The following is a 20789-nucleotide window of genomic DNA, read 5'->3' on the forward strand; positions in this document are numbered from 1 at the left end:
GTGGAAGGATGGAGGGCTGACATCTCAAAATAACAAACCAAAACAGGGGTGGGTAAGAGTATGGGGCAGGGGTGTGGCCTGCTTGTTGCAGTGATTGCTACCCCTAATTGAACTGGATGTTCTCTTGGATGCAGATACGGCGCTGCTCTCTACATTGGTGGTGGGGTGGAGGGGAATTAGGGCTGGAGGGTACTGGAAGCCAATAGTAACAGGTGGGTGATAGAAAAAGATAAATAAAAAAAAGGATAAAGTGCGTAGCTTGCTGGGCAGACTGGATGGGCCATTCGGTCTTCTTCTGCCGTCATTTCTATGTTTCTATGTTTCTATGTATTTATTTATTTAAAGATTTTTCTAGACCAACATTCATTGGGTACATCACATCGGTTTACAAGGAACATAAAAGCAGCATATGGACTTTACAATGAACTGATTTCAAACAAAGTAATAACATAAAGGCAGTTGAAAAAAAATAATATGAAAAGTCAGCTATTTACATGGTGAAATTAAGGTAATGTAATAAAGTAATATAAGTTTAGATATAATTTAACATAATATGAAAAGGTCAGCTATTTACGTGGCGATAGGAGGTAGAAGGTGATAAGAGGTAAAGGCAAAGGTAGAAGTGTGGTGGATTTGTTGTTGCAGGGGTGGCAAGTAAATGTGCGTGTATCATATGTAAGTCTGTTTGAAAAGCCAGGTTTTCAGTTTTTGTTTGAACTTTTTTGAACAGTGCTCTAGGCGTAGGTCAGAAGGCATAGTATTCCAGATTGCAGGCCCTACAATGGATAGGGCGCGTTCTTTTGTGGAGGTATGAAGTGTAAGTTTAGGAGAGGGAGTGTGTAGGGATGGCAAATAGTGGGATCTGGTGGGTCTATTGTGGGTGCAGAAGCATAGTGTGTCATTAAGCCAGTGTATATTTTGATTGTGTAACGTTTTGTGAATTATTGGAGAGGGTCTTATAGGGGATTCGGGATGAGATTGGGAGTCAGTGTAGTTCTTTGAGAATAGGGGTGATATGTTCGTTTTTGCGGGTGTTAGTGAGGATAGGGGCAGCGGCATTCTGCAGCATTTGGAGAGGCGAGATGGTGTTTTTGGGAAGGCCTAGAAGGAGGGTGTTGCAGTAGTCGATTTTCGAGAAAATGATGGCCTGGAGAACAGTGCGGAAGTCGTTGAAGTGTAGGAGGGGTCTAAGTTTTTTTTAGAGTGTGAAGTTTGCAGTAGCATTCTTTCATTGTGGAGCTGATAAATTTTTTTAGATTAAGTTGATTGTCAATAATGACGCCTAGGTCTCTACGTGTAGTGAAGTGGAGATAGTGGAGGGGAGGGTATTTGGAAGGTAGGGGGTGAGGGTATTGTGTTGGGGTGAAATGATCATGATTTCTGTTTTGGCTGTATTGAGTGCAAGGTTAAGGCTGGTGAGGAGACTGTTGATTGCAGTGAGAGAGGTTTCCCAGGTTTTAAGGGATTTTGGTAGGGTCTCTGTAATAGGGATGAGGATTTGAACGTCGTCCGCATATATAAAGTGTGGAAGACCGATTTCAGAAAGGAGGTGGCAGAGTGGCAGTAGGTAGATGTTGAAGAGAATAGAGGATAAGGAAGAGCCTTGTGGGACGCCTTGGGATAGGTCGATTGCTTTAGATTCACTGTTACCTATTTTAACTTTGTATTATCTGTTATTAAGGTAGGATTCGAACCAGTGTAGTGGGATTCCTGAGAAGCCGATTTCAGAGAGTCGGTCGAGTAGGATGTTGTGGCTAATGGTGTCAAAGGCGGATGATATATCAAGTAATGCCAGGATGTATGAATGGCCTTTGTCCAGTCCTTTGAGGAGAAAATCTGTAAGGGCAATCAGGAGGGTTTCTGTACTGAAGTACCTACGGAAGCCAAATTGTGATGGGAAGAGAATGTTATGTTTTTCTAGATAGTCAGTTAGTTGGAGGCTGACTACTTTTTTGAGAATTTTTGATAGGAAGGGTAAGTTAGAGATAGAGCGATAATTAGCAAGTTCTGAAGGGTCAAAATTCGGTTTCTTTAGGATAGACTAGTGCAAGACAGAGCAGTACCCTATCATTTCCACCTAGCACACCCTCCACATTAAAATGTAAATAATCCTCACTTCTGTCCCAGGTGATCGCTAAAGCAACTAGGGAGAAAGATTCATGTGCAATACTACCAAAGGAGTCAGCATGTCACTGAGATTTGAGCTACCATCTCACTGACAAGGAGACAGATGTACTGGAATATTGGTCTCACAAGTCAAGGATCTGGCCAGATTTAGCGAGAGTGGCTCAGCGCTATCTCTCTTGTCCTCCAACGAGTGTCCTCAGCAAAAGAGTGTTTTTCATGACAGGAGACATCATAAGCCCTCATCATTCCAGGCTATCACCACACTTGATGGAGAAGCTAGTATTCCTTAAAATTAATTTGCCTTTGCTTGGCTATCCAGATTTGCCATATGAGTGGCAAGATGAATGAATGGAACATGAAAGTCCTGTAGCTGCTGGCTGCTCTGCCTTTCTGTCTGCTGTGCCTCAATAACAGCAATGGGGCCTACATCCAGTATCAGCAACATGCAGTGACTGTGAATGACTAACTGCGTCTGCCTGCACTATGTGGAACACCATTAATTGGAACACACTTCACCAACCACATAGATGCTGCTGTCCAGGCCTGAAAGGCCAGATAGAGGGCTGGACAGGTTTGCAGTGCTCAGCCCTGCTGTGTCCCCAACACCGCCAGTTAGGCCACACTACAACCACCACCACACTGTAGCTACTGTCCAGGCCTGAGATGCAAGATCTAGAGCTGGAAGAGATGCAATGTGAGTCCTGCTGTATCCCCAATACTGCCAGCGGGGCCACACTTCAACAACCACACTGCTGATGCCTCCATGGCCCAAAAAGCCAATCCAAGGACCACAACACAACAATGTTGAGTCCTGCTGAATATTGTGTCCCCCAACACTGCCAGTTGGGTCACATTTCAACCCCCACACAGCTGTTCCTTTCCAGGCATGACATGCAATATCGAGAGATAGAAGAGATACAATGCTGAGTTCTGCTGGGTCCCCAACACCGCCAGTTGGGCCACACTACAACAACAACCACCACATTGCTGCTCCTGTCCAGTCATGAGATGCAAGATCAAGGGCTGGAAGATATGCAATGCTGAGTTCTGCTGTGTCCCCAACACTGCCAGTTGGGCCACACTACAGTAACTTCACTGCTGCTGCCTCCACAGCCTGAAAAGCCAATCCAAGGGCCACAAAACATCAATGCAGAGTCCTGTTGTGTCTACACAATCATCACAGGGGCCAATATACACTGACAAAATCCATCTACCTTGCCCTTACAACATAATGGGGCCAACATGCACTGACTCTCTCTGCCTGCCTGAAGACATGTCCCCATTCACCAAACTGGGGCCTGTACATCCCTGCTGACTCCTGACTTGTCCCCATCCATAAACTTGAGTCTGACTCAGTTCACTTCCTCCTAACACAACTTGAGTCTGACTCAGTTCACTTCCTCCTAACACATTCAGCACATCCAGTAGCAACCTTTTACTTCCATACCACAACATGAACAACAAAAGGGGTCTTGCCATAGATCCTGCAGCAGCCTTACACTAAAGTACCCCTACATCAACAGCACAGGGGTCACATCCAGCAGCAACCTTACACTGCCATACACCTCATACCATCCTTGGTATTCCTACTTTCTTCCAAGCACAACTGCATGGTCATGACTCCTCCGCTCTTCTGCCTCCTATTCCCCAAAATCCACCTCTTAGGTATGATTCCACTGAGCTCCTCTGCCTCCTTTTCTCCAAATGCAACAGGGTAGGCATGACTCCACTTAGTTTCTCTGCCTCCTTTTTCCCAAAATCCATCTCTGAGGCATGACTCCCCTGGGTTCCTCTGCCTTCTTTACCCCAACATCCACATCCAAGGCAAGACTCTGCTGAGATTCTCTGCCTTCTTTTACGAAGTGCAACCTCTGAAACATGACTCCACTAAGATCCCCTTCTTCCTTTTAAAATATCCTTCCTCAGAGGCATGAGTCCGCTGAGTTCCTCTGCCTCCTTTCCTCAAATGCCACCACTGAAGCTTGACTCTACTGCCTGCTTCACCCCAAACAGTTGTTGAGGAGAAGTAAGCAAGGGGAGACAAGGGAGTCATACCTCAGAGTTGGTGTAAACACCATCCCTGAGGCCTGATTCCACTGATCTTCTCTGCCTGCTTCACCCCAAACAGTCATTGAGGCAAAGTAGGCAGGGGAGGTCAGAGGAATCAGGCCTCAATTTGGTGTTTGACAAACACCACAAGGGCATGACTCCACTAAGATCCTTTGACTCTTCTACTAAAAGCCATTCATTCTGGCTTCATTCAATCTTAACCAGCTATTGCATGGAATTTTCTAACCCTAATCATTGAAGCCTGTCACTTACAGGTATGGCAATCCATGTTCCAATCATTTCCAAAGATGTCTGTCACTTACAGTTACAGCATGTCATGTTCCAACCATTACCAATGAGGCGTGTCACTTACAGGTATGGCATGCCATTTTCCAACCATTATCAATAAGGCCTATCACTTTCAGCTATAGCATGTCATGTTACAAACTTTACCAATGAGTCCTGTCACTTACAGCTATGGCATGCCATGTTTCAAACATTACCAATGAGTCCTATCACTTACATCAACTACAGCATGCCATGTTCCACCCATTACAAATGAGACCTGTCACTTACAGCTATGGCATGCCATGTTCCACCCATTACAAATGAGGCCTGTCACTTACAGCTATGGCATGCCATATTGAAACCCTAACCACTGAGTCCTATCACAACTATGGCATGCCAGGTTCAAACCATTACCACTGAGGCTCAGCCATAGATTACATTACAAACTTACTGAAACACTCCTCAGGATTTTAAGACCACCTTTTTGCCATTTCTTGCTCTTACCATGGCTGACCATTCTTTTGAACACTTGTGGAACCTCTTCATGAACCATAGCTGATTTCATAGCCCATTAGCAGTTCCTCTGTACTGTTCACTTGGATACTTACCTACTACCTACCTGTGAAGTGCATGGCTTACTCTGTGACACAAACATATCCTATTGGACTGGTGGATCAGCCAGGTGCAGCCATACTTTGACAGGAAGAGTCATATGCCCTCTCTATGGTTGTCTGCATGCTCCAATGGAATGACTGGTATCTCCCATGCTACTCTGCCTTAATGCTTTGCCCCTCATCTACATCTTCAGATCATTGTGCCACTCAGTCCTGCTGCCACATACAGATTTTACACCTTGATATTCTTAACTTCTTTCTGCCTATATTTTCCTGGCATACTCCTGGCATACTCCAGCATGGGAGAGGTACACAGCAGCATCCCAGATTGACAAGAAGTCCTCAAAGTGTTTCTTGTCAATCTGGGATGCTGCTGTGTACCTCTCCCATGCTTTTGAATTCTTTATCTTGATACCATTCTTTCTGATATTTGGTCCCTTTATCTGTACCTTGGGATTTTTTCTGCCACATTTTCTGCTTCATTCCCCCTTCATGTTGCCTTAGGGTCCTGATGCCACTTTTGGTGTCACTTTGCCTCTTGTGATGCCATCAGCTGTTCATGCCACTATTGCTGGGCTGCCATTCTCTTTCTAAACCTTGTTCTTCCTCCTCTTACTGCTTCTTTGCTTCACTTGCTTTGCATTAGAGAACTCCTGCCAATCCTGTAAGCCTTGTACTTCTTTGTGGAGTCTTAGGTTACTTTAAGCCACATTTTTTAAGCCATTTTGCCATTGTCTAAAGTACTGTGCAGCTCTTTCCCCCTTTTGATGATTTCTTCTTCCAAGTTTCATTAAAATTCATATAAAATTCACTATTCTAGAGCCGATTATAGACTGTAATAATTCTTCCATATGTTTTAATGGAAAACGAATGGAACTAATGAAATGAATAAACCAAAAAAAAATTTTGTATTGAAACTAATGAAATGAATATGGGTCCCAACAAAACAAATGAACAACCAAAACAAATTTTTTATTCTGCACATCCCAAAAATTGAGTACTTTTGGGTAAGAATCCCACAGCACATTTTGCAAAGGTTTCATTTGCACACATTTTTTTCCTGCATTTATTTTTTCTTTATTGAAGTTGTAGGTATTCATTGAGGGAAAAGTGCACTATTTATAGTTTCAAAATTGTGCAAGAAGATTGATTTGCAGACTTAAAAAACCCCCAATAAAAACAAAAAACCCCCCAACCCTTCCTTTTGCCCAGAAAATGAGTGATCCAATTTTAAAAAAATAGGACTTGGATTGTGGGAGTGGTGCAGGTAACCCAGAAGATAAAAGAAGTAGGGATGTGAATCGTTTTCCATATCGTCTTAACGATAGAAATCGTGTGGCAGGGCAAGAAAATCGTCTTAGGCACGATTTTTTAGTTAAAAAATCGTTAAAAATCGTTTTTTCCGATTAGTGCGCACTAACGGGAGTTAGTGCGCACTAACTGGGAGTTAGTGCGCACTAACTGAAAATGATACAATTTGACACTTTTCAGGTCAGTTTAGGAATGAATATGTATTCCTATTGGCTGCCCTCTTATTTATTCATGTTACCAAGTTTCCTACTGACAGTATATGGGGGATGGGAAATGGAAACAGTTGGTAGCTTGACAAAACAAGTAATGTGATCAGTCAATGTGACTAGAACTTGTGCCCTAACCCTGATACCAGGGGTATTGTGATCTTCCTGCACACAGTGCCCTATCCCTATTAATACCAGGAGTGTTGTGATCTTCCTGCACACAGTGCCCTATCCCTAATACCAGGGGTGTTGTGATCTTCCTGCACACAGTGCCCTATTCCTGATACTGGGGGTGTTGTGATCTTCCTGCACGCAGTGCCCTATTCCTGATACCGGGGGTGTTGTGATCTTCTTGCACACATCCCGATATCAGGGATAGGGCACTGCATGCAGGAAGATCACAACACTCCTGGTATTAATAGGGATAGGGCACTGCATGCAGGAAGATCACAACACCCCTGGTATCAGGGATAGGGCACTGTGTGCAGGAAGATCACAATACCCCGGAGGAGTGAGGGTCAGGCAGCTCCCCCCTGTCTGTGAAGCCAGCCTCTCACTAGTAATGCAGGGAGGGAGCTGTCTCAGACTTCACCATCCCCCCCCCCCTTACCCACACACCATTCACTAGCTGGGACATGGGGGAAGTCAGGAGTGAGGGTCAGGCAGCTCCCCCCTGTCTGTGAAGCCAGCCTCTCACTAGTAATGCAGGGAGGGAGCTGTCTCAGACTTCACCATCCTCCCCCCCCTCACCCACACACCATTCACTAGCTGGGACATGGGGGAAGTCAGGAGTGAGGGTCAGGCAGCTCCCCCCTGTCTGCGAAGCCAGCCTCTCACTAGTAATGCAGGGAGGGAGCTGTCTCAGACTTCACCATCCTCCCCCCCCCCCTCACCCACACACCATTCACTAGCTGGGACATGGGGGAAGTCAGGAGTGAGGGTCAGGCAGCTCCCCCCTGTCTGTGAAGCCAGCCTCTCACTAGTAATGCAGGGAGGGAGCTGTCTCAGACTTCACCATCCACCCCCCCCTCACCCACACACCATTCACTAGCTGGGACATGGGGGAAGTCAGGAGTGAGGGACAGGCAGCTCCCCCCTGTCTGTGAAGCCAGCCTCTCACTAGTAATGCAGGGAGGGAGCTGTCTCAGACTTCACCATCCTCCCCCCCCCTCACCCACACACCATTCACTAGCTGGGACATGGGGGAAGTCAGGAGTGAGGGTCAGGCAGCTCCCCCCTGTCTGTGAAGCCAGCCTCTCACTAGTAATGCAGGGAGGGAGCTGTCTCAGACTTCACCATCCTCCCCCCCCCCCTCACCCACACACCATTCACTAGCTGGGACATGGGGGAAGTCAGGAGTGAGGGTCAGGCAGCTCCCCCCTGTCTGCGAAGCCAGCCTCTCACTAGTAATGCAGGGAGGGAGCTGTCTCAGACTTCACCATCCTCCCCCCCTCCCTCACCCACACACCATTCACTAGCTGGGACATGGGGGAAGTCAGGAGTGAGGGTCAGGCAGCTCCCCCCTGTCTGTGAAGCCAGCCTCTCACTAGTAATGCAGGGAGGGAGCTGTCTCAGACTGGTATCAGGGTTAGGGCACTGTGTGCAGGAAGATCACAACACTCCTGGTATTAATAGGGATAGGGCACTGTAAGAGATGACTGTAGTAGATTGAATAAAGATCTGATGTTTCTGCTCTCCTCACACCAAACAAAAACAACACACAAGCAGAGAAGCCCTTCTTACAAAGCTGAGCTAGTGAGTTAAGTAGGAGGAAAAGTAAACATACTGGTGCCAGTGTGGCTACTTAAAAAATACACTTACCAACAATCAATTACATATATTTGAACTGTGTACAGTTCCAGCCAGGACCACCTTTCTAAAATGCACAGTGATTGGCAAATTCAACATGCACTAGCATTTCAGGTGCCTGCTAACAAAAATAATAAACAAACAAGTTCTAGTCACGTGAGTGCTGATCATTACATTACTTTTTTTGTCAAGCTTCCAACTGTTTCCATTTCACATCCCCCCAACCATATTGGTAACATCAATAGATAAGAGCACAGCCAGCCAATAGGAATACATACATACATATTCATTCCTAAGTGACCTTTACTGACCTGGGAAGTGTGAACACTTTGTTTCATTTTCTGTTGGTGTTCGTTAGTTTCCAGTTCCATTTCCCATCCCCCCAACCATCACCTCAGTGGTAACCTTGGTAATATCAATAGATAAGAGGGCAGCCAGCCAATAGGAACACATATTCATTCCTAACTGACCTTCAGTGACCTGGAAAGTGTTTATTTGTATCATTTTCAGTTAGTGCGCACTAAATCGAGTTAGTGCGCACTAACGGGGAGTTAGTGCGCACTAACTCGAGTTAGTGCGCACTAACACGATTTAACGATTTTTAACGATAAATCGTTAGAATTTCTATTGTATCGTGTTCTATAACGATTTAAGACGATATAAACATTATCAGATGATAATTTTAATCGTTGAAAAACGATTCACATCCCTAAAAAGAAGGTTGTTGGAGCAGTTTGGGCCTAGGCATGTAGCGGGGATGATATGCTCAGGGCACGGGAGAGAGACAAGATGCTATTACCATAGCACCCCCTGCTGCCCAGTGAGCAAACCTGAGGGTGTGATTTGGACAAGGTATTTCCCAGTCAACAGGTGCACAAAGATTCCACAGAGCTGCCAGAACCATTTTGGGGATGGAAAATGGAGGATGAAAATTTTGAAAAAGAAAAAAAAAAGAGTAGAATTTGACTTCTGTCTAGATATTGCATAAAAACCTAATTTTTGTCTGTATTAAACTAAATTTGCTACAAAGAGAAATCACTGCATTAGTCATGCTATCATTTGCAATGCCACTTTTTTATTTAGTGAAAATTTATTTTGCATTTTCTGTATTGTTTTTGTTTCGTAGACCACAGTATGGTGGAAAGTTCTGTCAGGGCTCAAATCGTATTTATCAACTCTGCAATATTCAGCCTTGTCAGCGCAATAGTGTAGACTTCCGTGCACAGCAGTGTGCAGAATATAACAGCAAGCCATTCCGTGGATGGTTCTATAAATGGAAACCCTATAGTAAAATTGAAGGTAACGTGAGTACAGCAATATTTCGGCAAATGAGAGACACATTTTGAGTGACAGTTATGGCTGGTTTTTTCCTCCTATATTTATATTTTCTGAACTGTCAAACTGTTTTGTATTCATCATATTGTGGTCAGCAGGTTGAGCTGGACACATCTTTACTTTTACATTTCAGCTTCAGTTACTTCATGCTTGAAATTTTTGTGGTTAGATTCAAGTCGGAATTGTGTAAACTTTGCTCTCCCCTCTTTTCTATGACTGTCTCTGAAGCTCTACAGGCCTTCATTACTCTAAGAAGACTGGTTTCCTTTCTTAATGTAGTAGCATAGAGGTCCATATTCAGTCATTGGCTGGATTGCCCAAGCATCTGGTCTGCTGGTCTCCATGGCCTTTCCAGATGGTTCCCAGCCATCACCAACCTGCCACACCAACCAGTCAACATGAGAAGCCCCTAGGCTGTCTGACAGCCTAGGGGCTGTCAGACAGCCATGACAGACAGTGAGGTCCGATGTTTCATGTAGAACTTCTAGTAATTATTGTACTTGCAGTCTGCCGGACAGACCCAAATTCTACTTACTTCTGTCATTACAACCTTCCTCTCTCTCTTCCCTTGCCACTCTTAAAATGCCTTCTCCTTGGTTTAAATTATTTTTAACAGTGACTTTAAATCTTTCTTTAGATTTTGTAAACTTAAAAATACATTTCTATCATGTTTAAAAATGTCTTAGTTTTTTATTAGCATATGACTGTAGTTTATCTCCCAACCTCCAAATGCATATAATTGTGCCATTAGATAGTAAAATAATATTTGATTAACATTCATTAATATTCCTTTCACATGTTTGCTGCAGTCATTGGAGGATGTAGGGAATATAATAAAAAACAGCCATGTTTTTGGTTGGTGTCAGAAATCCATGTACTCACTGATTCCTTGCAGGGGGAGGGGGAGTTTGCCCATTGTTCTGGTGCTATGCCTATGAAGATTATGGTCCTGTTTTTTTGTTTTTTTTTGTGGGAGGGTTTTGAGGGGGTGGAATGGCTAATTGTTTTTGTCTTGAGTGGAGATTTTTTTGTGGGCAGTCTTCTTTTATCTTCTTGGTTAGGTAGGTGGGGCCAAGGTTAAGTGCCCTGAATGTGAAGGATAAATTCTTTGAATTTGATCTGTAGGTATATGTGTAGCCAGTGCAGAGAGATTAAGATGAAGGAGGCATGTTCTCATTTTCTGCTACGTAGTAGTTGCATTTTGGATTATCTGCAGTTTGCTTACTGCCATTTTAGGTAGTCCTGCCGTTTTAGGTAGTCATGCAATCTATGCCAATGACATCCATATCCTTATGCCAACATTCAACACCTGGGAAAAAACACAGCCTGGAGAAATGCCTTAAAGAATAATAATCTATATGACCAACAACCTTCTTAAAACAGGACAAAACTGGCAGTGTAGTACTTTAGGTGTGTGAGCACCATTGATTGCATGTCTATTTTGAAGTCACCTGGTTGTCAAAAGGGGTATAGCTGTTTCACCATTCAGAGTCTCCAAAATGCTGTTTTAGTCACTGTTATTTGGTTTTCCATTGTGAGTGTTAAATCTAGTATGGGTTGTGGATATAAGGTTCTGTCATCCAGGATGAATGGAGTGTGTGTGTGTTGGAGGGTGAGGGCTGACCTGTAAAATTTCAGTTTTGTCCTGTTTTAAGAAGGTTGTTGGTCATATAGATTATTATTCCTTAAGGCATTTCTCCAGGCTGTGTTTTTTCCCAGGTGTTGAATGTTGGCATAAGGATATGGATGTCATTGGCATAGATGTACACTATGAAGCCATGGGTCTTATTGTAGCTGTGAGGGGCATGAGGGATATATTGAATAGGATAAGTGATAATGGGAAATCTTAGGGTTTGCCTCACTTTAGAGGCTAGGGTTGGAGGTATTTGTGTTTCAGTTTATTATTTGGATTCTGCCAGTGAGGAAGGATAGTACACTTACTCCTTTGAGGCACTTTCAATATCATGAATTCTAGTATTGGTAATACAATGCAACACATACTTTAACAAGAATATTATGGAAATTATTTTGCTTGAAGGTGATCATTTCATTTTCTCATAAGTATGGAACAATACTATTTTTTTAAACTATATTTTCAGAGAAAGATATATGCAAACTCTACTGCACAGCTGAAGACTTTGATTTTTTCTTTGCTATGTCCAACAAAGTTGAAGATGGAACTCCTTGCTCCCAGAGCAAAAATGATGTTTGCATCGATGGAAGTTGTGAAGTAAGCTAAGCCTTTTTAAGCCAAGCGAAGCAGTTGCTCTGTTTCACAGAAAACTGAGTTGCAAGTTAAATCTTTTACTATCTTATGCTACTTGTGCTATCTTTTGATTGCAGCTAGTTGGCTGTGACCATGTACTTGGCTCAAAAGCTGCTTGGGATGCCTGTGGAGTCTGCAAAGGGGATAATTCAACATGCAAGTTTTATAAGGGTCAATACCTGAATCAGCACAGATCTAATGGTAAGAAATGGCTTTGGATCTGCTTGTCGCCACAACACCAGAAAATCAGCTTTATCATGTCCTTTTCAATAGGATGGCATAGAAAGGAGAAGGACAAAGGGACAGATGAAAATCCACTATTTATTCTATCAGACTTTCTTATCCAGAACTAAAGAAAGAATAACATTCATTAATAAAAGTAAAGAGTCTTTACTTTTATTAATGAATGTTATTCTTTAAAGACTACCCCAAAAAGTAATTTCAGGATTTACCATAAGAGAACTGTTCTTGCATATTTTTATGTAATGTTTATATATTTTATTGGAAAACTATATCATAATAGGTATAAAGAAATGCACAATAAGGGAGCATTTTTCAGTAGAAAAAATAGCTTTCCTTCTGTATATACTCCTACCCCTGGTTCTCTTCTGCCCTCCTCTCCCCTCCTCTCCTCCACTCTGCCCATAGCAGTAATGGAAAGAAATCAGCACAGCATATGTCTATGAGCAGGTGTGTACTCACAGGCCCTGCAGCGATCTAAGGAAACCAATATAATAGGGGCCGTCATGGGACCTGTGAGTGCATGTCTGTACACAGGCTCCATGCTTTCAATGAGCTACAGTGGTATGATGCTACTTTTTTGTTTGAGTTAGGGGACAACTTGTGATCCATAGGGTTTTAGAGGGAGAGGAAATCTTCCATGCTAAACATTTCTTTAATTTTAGGATGGTTAGCTCAGGGGATTTCAAAACATAGCCTATGGATTCTATACTTTTAGTGTTATCATCCAGGCTAATACTGTCATCATGCTGTTGAGGGTTTTTTTTAAGCATGCAATTGATAAAATTTATTGCATCATCGACTTGAATACTAAAAATATTTTACTACGAGTTTATTGCATGGTCCCTTAAATAATTCACTGGAATAGATAAAGGGGGATGTTAGGAAGAAAATAACACTCTTGATTGATCTTACATAAACTTACTTATCTATCTCTCATTTATACAGCATAATAACATTTTATTCTTTTTAATCTAGCCAAACATCTGGATTGACACCTGAATTTTTCAGAATCTCTATTAGTGAAGTAAAAATGGTGTTTTCTCCTTTAGAGTATTACCCAGTGGTCACCATCCCAGCAGGCGCGCGTAGCATTGATATCCGTGAAATGCACATCTCTACCAGCTACCTTGCAGTGCGCAATGTGAACAAAAAATATTATCTAATGGGAGACTGGACAATTGATTGGCCAGGAAAGTTTTCCTTTGCTGGCACAATATTTGATTACCAACGCTCTTTTAACCATCCAGAGAGCCTATATTCACTGGGGCCAACGAATGAAACGCTAGTCTTTGAGGTAAGTTTTCTTTGTCCTATCACATATCTATTACAGAAATAGCAATGACTGTTGGGTTAAAAGCTATCATGTGATCAATTCACCCCAAATTGTTTTGGCCTCTGGAAGGTGAATAGCAGGAAATATTCAGGTACTGATGATGAAACAGAAACATGATGGCATAGAACATTACGACTCATCTAGTCTGTCCATCCACACCAACAAGTCAGCTTTATAAGTTCAGAGATCCTTGTTGTTTATCCCACGCTTTCTTGAAATCAGATATTGTCCTATTCTCTATCACTTTTACTGGGAGTCAATGGTAGATTTGGCTGCTCCTAGGCACTGTTGGTAATGTCCCACTGGACATAGAACAACAAAGCACAAGATCTAAGGCACAGGCTTCTGTGCTTTGTTTAGTTTGCTCCAGGCTCATCTTCCCTCATGTCCCTTAATCACAGCAGGAAAGGGGCTGGACTAGAGGGTATAGCTTTTCTTTGCACCTTTCTGTGTGCTCTGGCCTCACCTCTCTCTCCTGCTTTTCCCTACACAGTACAGGAGGAGAGGGGTTGAGCTAGAGAATAGAAGAGTTTTTCATTGCTCTGTCCCTTCTAGCCTCATAAGAACATAAGAAATTGCCATGCTGGGTCAGACCAAGGGTCCATCAAGCCCAGCATCCTGTTTCTAACAGAGGCCAAACCAGGCCATAAGAACCTGGCAATTACCCAAACACCAAGAAGATCCCATGCTACTGATGCAATTAATAGCAGTGGCTATTCCCTAAGTAAACTTGATTAATAGCAGTTAATGGACTTCTCCTCCAAGAACTTATCCAAACCCTTTTTGAACCCAGCTACACTAACTGCACTAACCACATCCTCTGACAACAAATTCCAGAGTTTAATTGTGCATTGAGTGAAAAATAATTTTCTCTATTAGTCTTAAATGTGCTACTTGATAACTTCATGGAATACCCCCTAGTCATTGGGGGGGGGGGGGGGGGCATTGGAAACAATTTAGTAGAACTAGAGGTCAAGAGTTTAAACTCCAGGGAGGAAGACTTAGAACCAATGTCAGGAAATATTTCTTCACTGAGAGGGTGGTGGATGCCTGGAATGCCCTTCCGGAGGAAGTGGTGAAGACTAAAACTGTGAAGGATTTCAAAGGGGCATGGGATAAACACTGTGAATTCTTAAAAGGCTAGAAGATGGGAATAAATAAAAAAGCTAAATCTAAGAGAAACATGGGGGTAACCTGCACGGAGCGGCAGTTACTACCTTGGGAAGCTTGCTGGGCAGATTAGATGGACCATTTTGGTCTTTTTCTGCCATCATTACTATGTTACTAGTCCTTCTTTTATCCGAAAGTGTAAATAACCGATTCACATCTACTTGTTCAAGACCTCTCATGATCTTAAAAACCTCTATCATATCCCCCCTCAGCCGTCTCTTCTCCAAGTTGAACAGACCTAACCTCTTCAGCCTTTCCTCATAGGGTTGCTGTTCCATCCCCTTTATCATTTTGGTTGCCTTTCTCTGTACCTTCTCCATCGCAACTATATCTTTTTTGAGATGCGGCGACCAGAATTGTACACAGTATTCAAGGTGTGGTCTCACCATGGATCGATACAGAGTCATTACGACATTTTCCGTTTTATTAACCATTCCCTTCTTAATAATTCCTAATATTCTGTTTGCTTTTTTGACTGCTGCAGCACACTGAGCCGACGCTTTTAAAGTATTATCCACTATGATGCTTAGATCTTTTTCCTGGGTGGTAGCTCTTAATATGGAACCTACATCATGAAACTACAGCAAGGGTTATTTTTCCCTATATGTAACACCTTGCACTTGTCCACATTAAATTTCATCTGCCATTTTCTTAGCATGTAGCAGATGGACTCAGGACCAATGGGTATAGCGTACTCCTGATAGCAGTTGGAGACGGATCAGATTTCAATCTGATGTCAGCCCTAGTACCATATTCCCCTGCAGGAAGTGCAGCTCTTCAGTATTTTCCATCTCCATAGCAGTTCGGGACTCTATGCACGCTAGCACAGCATTAGAGTAATTTACCAAAGAAACCAAAAATAAGAGGAAATGTTATCTCTACAGACGAGCCCCACTCTCCTGCGGTGACACCCCTTGGGTCCCTCCCCGTTGAGAATTCCCGAGGTGATTTCCGCAATCCCTTGGAGGTTGGCCTTGGACCGGCAGCCGACCCTCAGCATGGGCTTAGCCCCTGGCAATGGGTGAGGTTGAGAGGCAGTGGATGCAACTTCGTGCATGGCGGTGAAGGTATTTTCCCTCTCCCTTCGCAGTCGGAGACCGCCTGGAATGAGACCGGGAAATGCCAAGACAAGGTAAGGTAGAAAACTTCTTTAAAGTCTCTGGTTCGAAGAGTCACACAGAATGCCAGCCGGCGCCAGTGCCACCGGGTTGATCAGCCCTAGCAGGACTAGGCCCCGGACAGATTCGAGGTTCCTCCCATGTGGAGACCCTCCAAGGTTGTCACCATACTGGCTGCGTAGTCGCCGTCGCCATTTTGACCTATTCACCGCCCTGTCTGCCATCCCGACCCGTGCGCACAGAGGCGAGCCGTGCACACAAATCTCTTGTGCGGACATCGGCACACGAATAATTGCCATGCGCATAGCGACGTGCACAATCACAGTACCTTGGTCTGACCATTTCCTCATAGAAGCCTCCCTACCCCTCACCACTCCTACCACCCCTAGCCCAACAAGCAACACTACTATTGCGTTCAGGAAACCCTGCTCAGGAGATGAACTTGCCCTTGCAATCTCCAACGCTTTACCAAACCTTGACTGCTCCAACCCTGAAACTGCCATCACATCCTGTTTAACATAACACTTGATATTGCTGACAAACTAAGCCCCATCTCCAGACGAGAACTACAACAATCTACAAAAAACCACCAACCTTGGTACACAGCAGAGCTGAGAGCCTTAAGAAATAATCTTAGGCAGCGAGAGAGAATCTGGCGCAAAGCCTTCTCGCCCCAACTTGCCTCAAGCTATAAAACTTCACTTCACCATTATAGAATAACCACACTCAAGACCAAACGAGACTTTTATGCTACTAAGATCCACGAATATATGTACAACCCCAAGGCTCTGTTCACTTATGTAGCTGACCTCACCAAGTCCTCTCAACCCCCCATCCCCGACAATGAAGCCATTGCCAGAAGTGAAGAAATCACCCAATACTTCCTCACAAAAATCACCAACATCCTCCGCAGATTCCAACACCCATCTCCCACAACCCCCTCTCCGCCCCCCTCCAATTTGCCCCCACTATTTCTACCCTCCAAACTCTTGACCTGACATCCGCCAAAGAAGTTGAATCAATTCTCAGAAAACTTAGACCTGCCTCTCACCCCTCAGACACTATACCGACAAAAACCCTCCTCTCTATCCCAAACTCTATTGCCAAACCTATTGCAGACATTATTAACTCCTCCCTCTCTTCAGGCTCTGTCCCAGATGCCCTCAAACAAGCGATTGTTAAACCCCTCCTTAAAAACCCTCGTTAGACCCCAAAGACCCCTCCAACTTCCGCCTGATCTCTAACCTGCCCTTCATTTCCAAGATCATGGAAAAGATAGTGAACATCCAACTCACAGAATACCTTGAAAACAATAATATACTGCACCCTGCCCAATTTGGTTTCCGCAAATCCCTCAACACTGAAACACTCCTGCTCTCCTTCACGGATCACATACTCAGAGGCATGGACCAGGGCAATTGCTACCTCCTTGCTCTTCTCGACATCTCAGCTGCCTTTGACACCATTAATCACAACTACCTCCTCAACCGATTGGCCGACATAGGTATCTCAGGCCTAGCCCTGCTATGGTTTAAATCTTACTTATCCAACAGAAAGTTCGCCGTCAAAATAGGAAATGCCAAATCCACACTCTACTCTCTGTCCCAAGGTATCCCTCAAGGTTCCTCTCTCTCCTCTACCTTATTCAATATTTACCTCACCCCCCTCTGTCAGCTCCTCACAGACCTTGGCCTCAAATTCTACCTCTACGCTGACGATGTTCAAATCCTCATCCCCATTCACAACTCTCTTACCGATGCCCTGGCATTTTGGAACACATGTCTTGCCTCCATAAATGACTTCCTCACTAACATCCACCTCGCCTTAAACACTTCCAAAACGGAACTGCTCCTTCTTTCTCAACAGCAACCCCCTAAACCCCTGATCTCCAATGACCCAGCCTTCAACACCATATCATCCCGACCCTGTGTAAGAGACCTTGGGGTAATTCTAGACCAACAACTCAATCTACAAAAATATATCAGTTCCATTCTCAAAGAGGGTTTCTTCAAGCTCAGTGTTCTAAAGAAACTTAGACCCCTCCTCCACTATCATGACTTCCGCACTGTCATCCAAGCAACTCTTTCCTCAAAGCTAGACTACTGTAATGTCCTCCTCCTCGGACTACCCTCTTCCACCACGAAACCCTTACAAATGTTCCAAAATGCTGTCGCCAGGGTCATTGCAAACACACGGAAATCTGATCACATCACTCCCATACTCAAAGACCTCCACTGGCTCCCCATAGCATCCCGCATTCTCTTTAAAACTCTAACCATAATTCACAAATCCATCTACTCCTACAACTCCAACTGGCTTGATGAACCCTTTTGCCTCATACGCTCTGATCGACCCATCCGGTCTGTCAACAAAGGTACCCTAACAGTACCCCCTATTAAAAAAGCCCACCTCTCCGCCACAAGGGATCGCGCACTCTCCATTGCAGGCCCTAAACAATGGAACTCCCTCCCGACTACCCTCAGACTTGAGCCATGCTACTCTAAGTTCAGAAAGAAACTGAAGACTTGGCTCTTCTGACAGGCCTACCCAGAATAATTGTTTCCATCTACCTCCCCCCCTTTAATTTCATGCGCCCACTCACACCTAATAAACCCTCATCACTAAGATTAGAAACCTACTGTTACCCGTCCAGGACCCTGTATACTCTCCCTCTCTTGAACAGTCTGTATATAAGTTACACCACTGTATTTAGCCTTTCTGTTACCGTTTAATGTTACTGTTTTATATTCTATACTTCTGTACTTTGTAATTGTCCATTCCCCATTCCCCTTCTCATGTTGATTGTACTTTCAGTCTTTAGTTGCAATGTAAACCGGTATGACATAGTGAGGGCAAAGGTAGCGCTGGTGCCATTTTGAAGATTGGCAATACGGCCCGCGTGCAGGAGGTCGCTCCCGGACCCCCGCTGGACTTTTGGCAAGTCTTGTGGGGGTCAGGAGGCCCCCCAAGCTGGCCAAAAGTCCCTGGGGGTCCAGCGGGGGTCCGGGGGTGATCTCCTGCATGCGTGACGTCGGGAGCCAGGAACCAAAATGGCGCCGGTGCTACCTTTGCCCTGTCACATGATAAGGGCAAAGGGCCACTGGCGCCATTTCTCTTAACGCAGCCGTGGCCAGAGAGAGGGAGATCGCGCCGGGGCCCCCCCACTGGACCCCAGGTAATTTAAAACATTTTGGGGGGGTTCAGGAGGGTGGGGGATTTGTTTTAAAGGTTCGGGGTGGGTTTTAGGGGTTTTTTGGTGTGCCGGTTTTCCCGCCCTCCCCCGATTTATGATTTTTAACGATTTTTAAAAAAACAAAACACGACGATCAGATTTCTCTCCCCCCCAGCCAAAATCGATCGTTAAGATGATTGATCACATGATTCACACCCCTAGAATGAACTGCTAAAGTAGGTAATAATGTCAGCGCATGTGTCTTTTAAAATCCTTCCACTTAAGCTGTAGAAGCAGCATTTGTGCGCATAGATGAGCGTCTACATAAAATAGCACTCACATGCTATTTTATAACATATGCGCATGTTTATGTTATAAAATGGCCACGTCCCTGGGTGCGGGCTGATGAATGCACACATGTGTGCCCGTGCACCTGTTATCGTCTTAAAATATATGTATGTACTTTTATAATATCGGTAGAGAAAGCACGTCTCTTCCTGTACTACAAATATACATGTGTACTGAAACATGTGTGTACTTTCGAGGCAGAAATAAGAGGTAGTTTAGAAAGTGTGTGTCTCCTTCCACACTATAAAATACACAGGTGATTGGGAAATATCCTTAGCATGCAATTTCCAGTTTCTTATACACTATCAGAAATTAATTCTACAAAATGTATACGGATTTCTACAAGTCACTTTTCTAAATGTAGTCAAAGCTATACCAAAAGCCAAATTCATTATATCAGACTAATATAAAAATGGGAATTTTGTAGGATTTAAGAAAAAAATATTGTTATTTTAAATAAAAAATCTTCTCACTTAGGCAAATCTATGGCTTAACATAAATTCTATTCTTGGGACTGGCCAAGTGACTCTATACTGCCAGGGAGGAGGTCTAGATTCAAGACAAATCTTCTTCTGTGAGCCAGTAGGCTGGGAGTGGAGCAGATTACCTTTTGGCAATTGCCAGGTAAGGGTGTGTGATGGTGCAGGGATGATGGAAGAGAGATCCAGCATAGCTAAAAAAAAAAAAAAAGAAAAAAATTGTGCTTTTGGGGAGGTCCTTTAGCAAAAGAAGATTTGCTTCCTTAAGTGAGATTACTTCCTTTTTTCTTCACAGCATAAGCCCTGAACTTAGTACCATAGTGGTATGGAGTAAAATACAGACTCCAGTTACAAACAGTATCTGATGAAGACCATATGGTAGACATAATAGTTCTGTACACGAGCTTCATGGCACTGAGTTGCAAAACTAATGAAAATTCTTGAAATCTTTATTTATAGCTGACCGACTGAGGGTTTATGGAAGCCAGTGTAAACTGAAATAAGAAAGGCTTTTATTGTTGACAAGATTCTGGTGAAATGGTAGAAACATGATAGCTAAACGATTAACAGGGGATTAGGGAATACTGTTGGCCCCTTGCCCCTTGGTTTTGGTAATAAAGTTATGCTGGTGACCCAAAGCCAGGAGAGACCATTGGATATGTTAAGGATTTCAGCGCTGATCACATTTCACTCGCTCTCTGTATTCGTTTGCGTATTTTTAGACCATCCTCATTCATTATCAAGAAGCTGTCATCGAGTTGTTCAGAGAGGGCTAGCTAGATGATACGTCGTTAAATACATGCTGTACAATGGAATAACTCGCGCCGAAACAGACGGAGGATTCACGAATCGCGCTTCTCCCGACCTATGAGTTGAGTCCTTGTGGGGCAGTTTTTAAACTGTTCCTTTTGGAATGAGGCC

At 43.8% G+C, this 20789-nt stretch overlaps 1 protein-coding gene across 1 annotated transcript in view; it reads left to right on the forward strand.

Annotated features, from left to right (window-relative positions):
- Nucleotides 1-20789, forward strand: part of ADAMTS18 (ADAM metallopeptidase with thrombospondin type 1 motif 18) — a 209733-nt gene that overhangs the window by 142387 nt on the left and 46557 nt on the right. Inside the window, exons 13-16 of the mRNA XM_029610622.1 lie at nt 9531-9703; nt 11839-11969; nt 12083-12206; nt 13298-13542. Of these exons, the coding sequence (XP_029466482.1) occupies nt 9531-9703; nt 11839-11969; nt 12083-12206; nt 13298-13542 (673 nt within the window). The remainder of the gene's footprint in view (nt 1-9530; nt 9704-11838; nt 11970-12082; nt 12207-13297; nt 13543-20789) is intronic.

Source organism: Rhinatrema bivittatum, chromosome 7, assembly GCF_901001135.1.
Source record: "Rhinatrema bivittatum chromosome 7, aRhiBiv1.1, whole genome shotgun sequence".
Lineage (NCBI taxonomy): Eukaryota > Metazoa > Chordata > Amphibia > Gymnophiona > Rhinatrematidae > Rhinatrema > Rhinatrema bivittatum.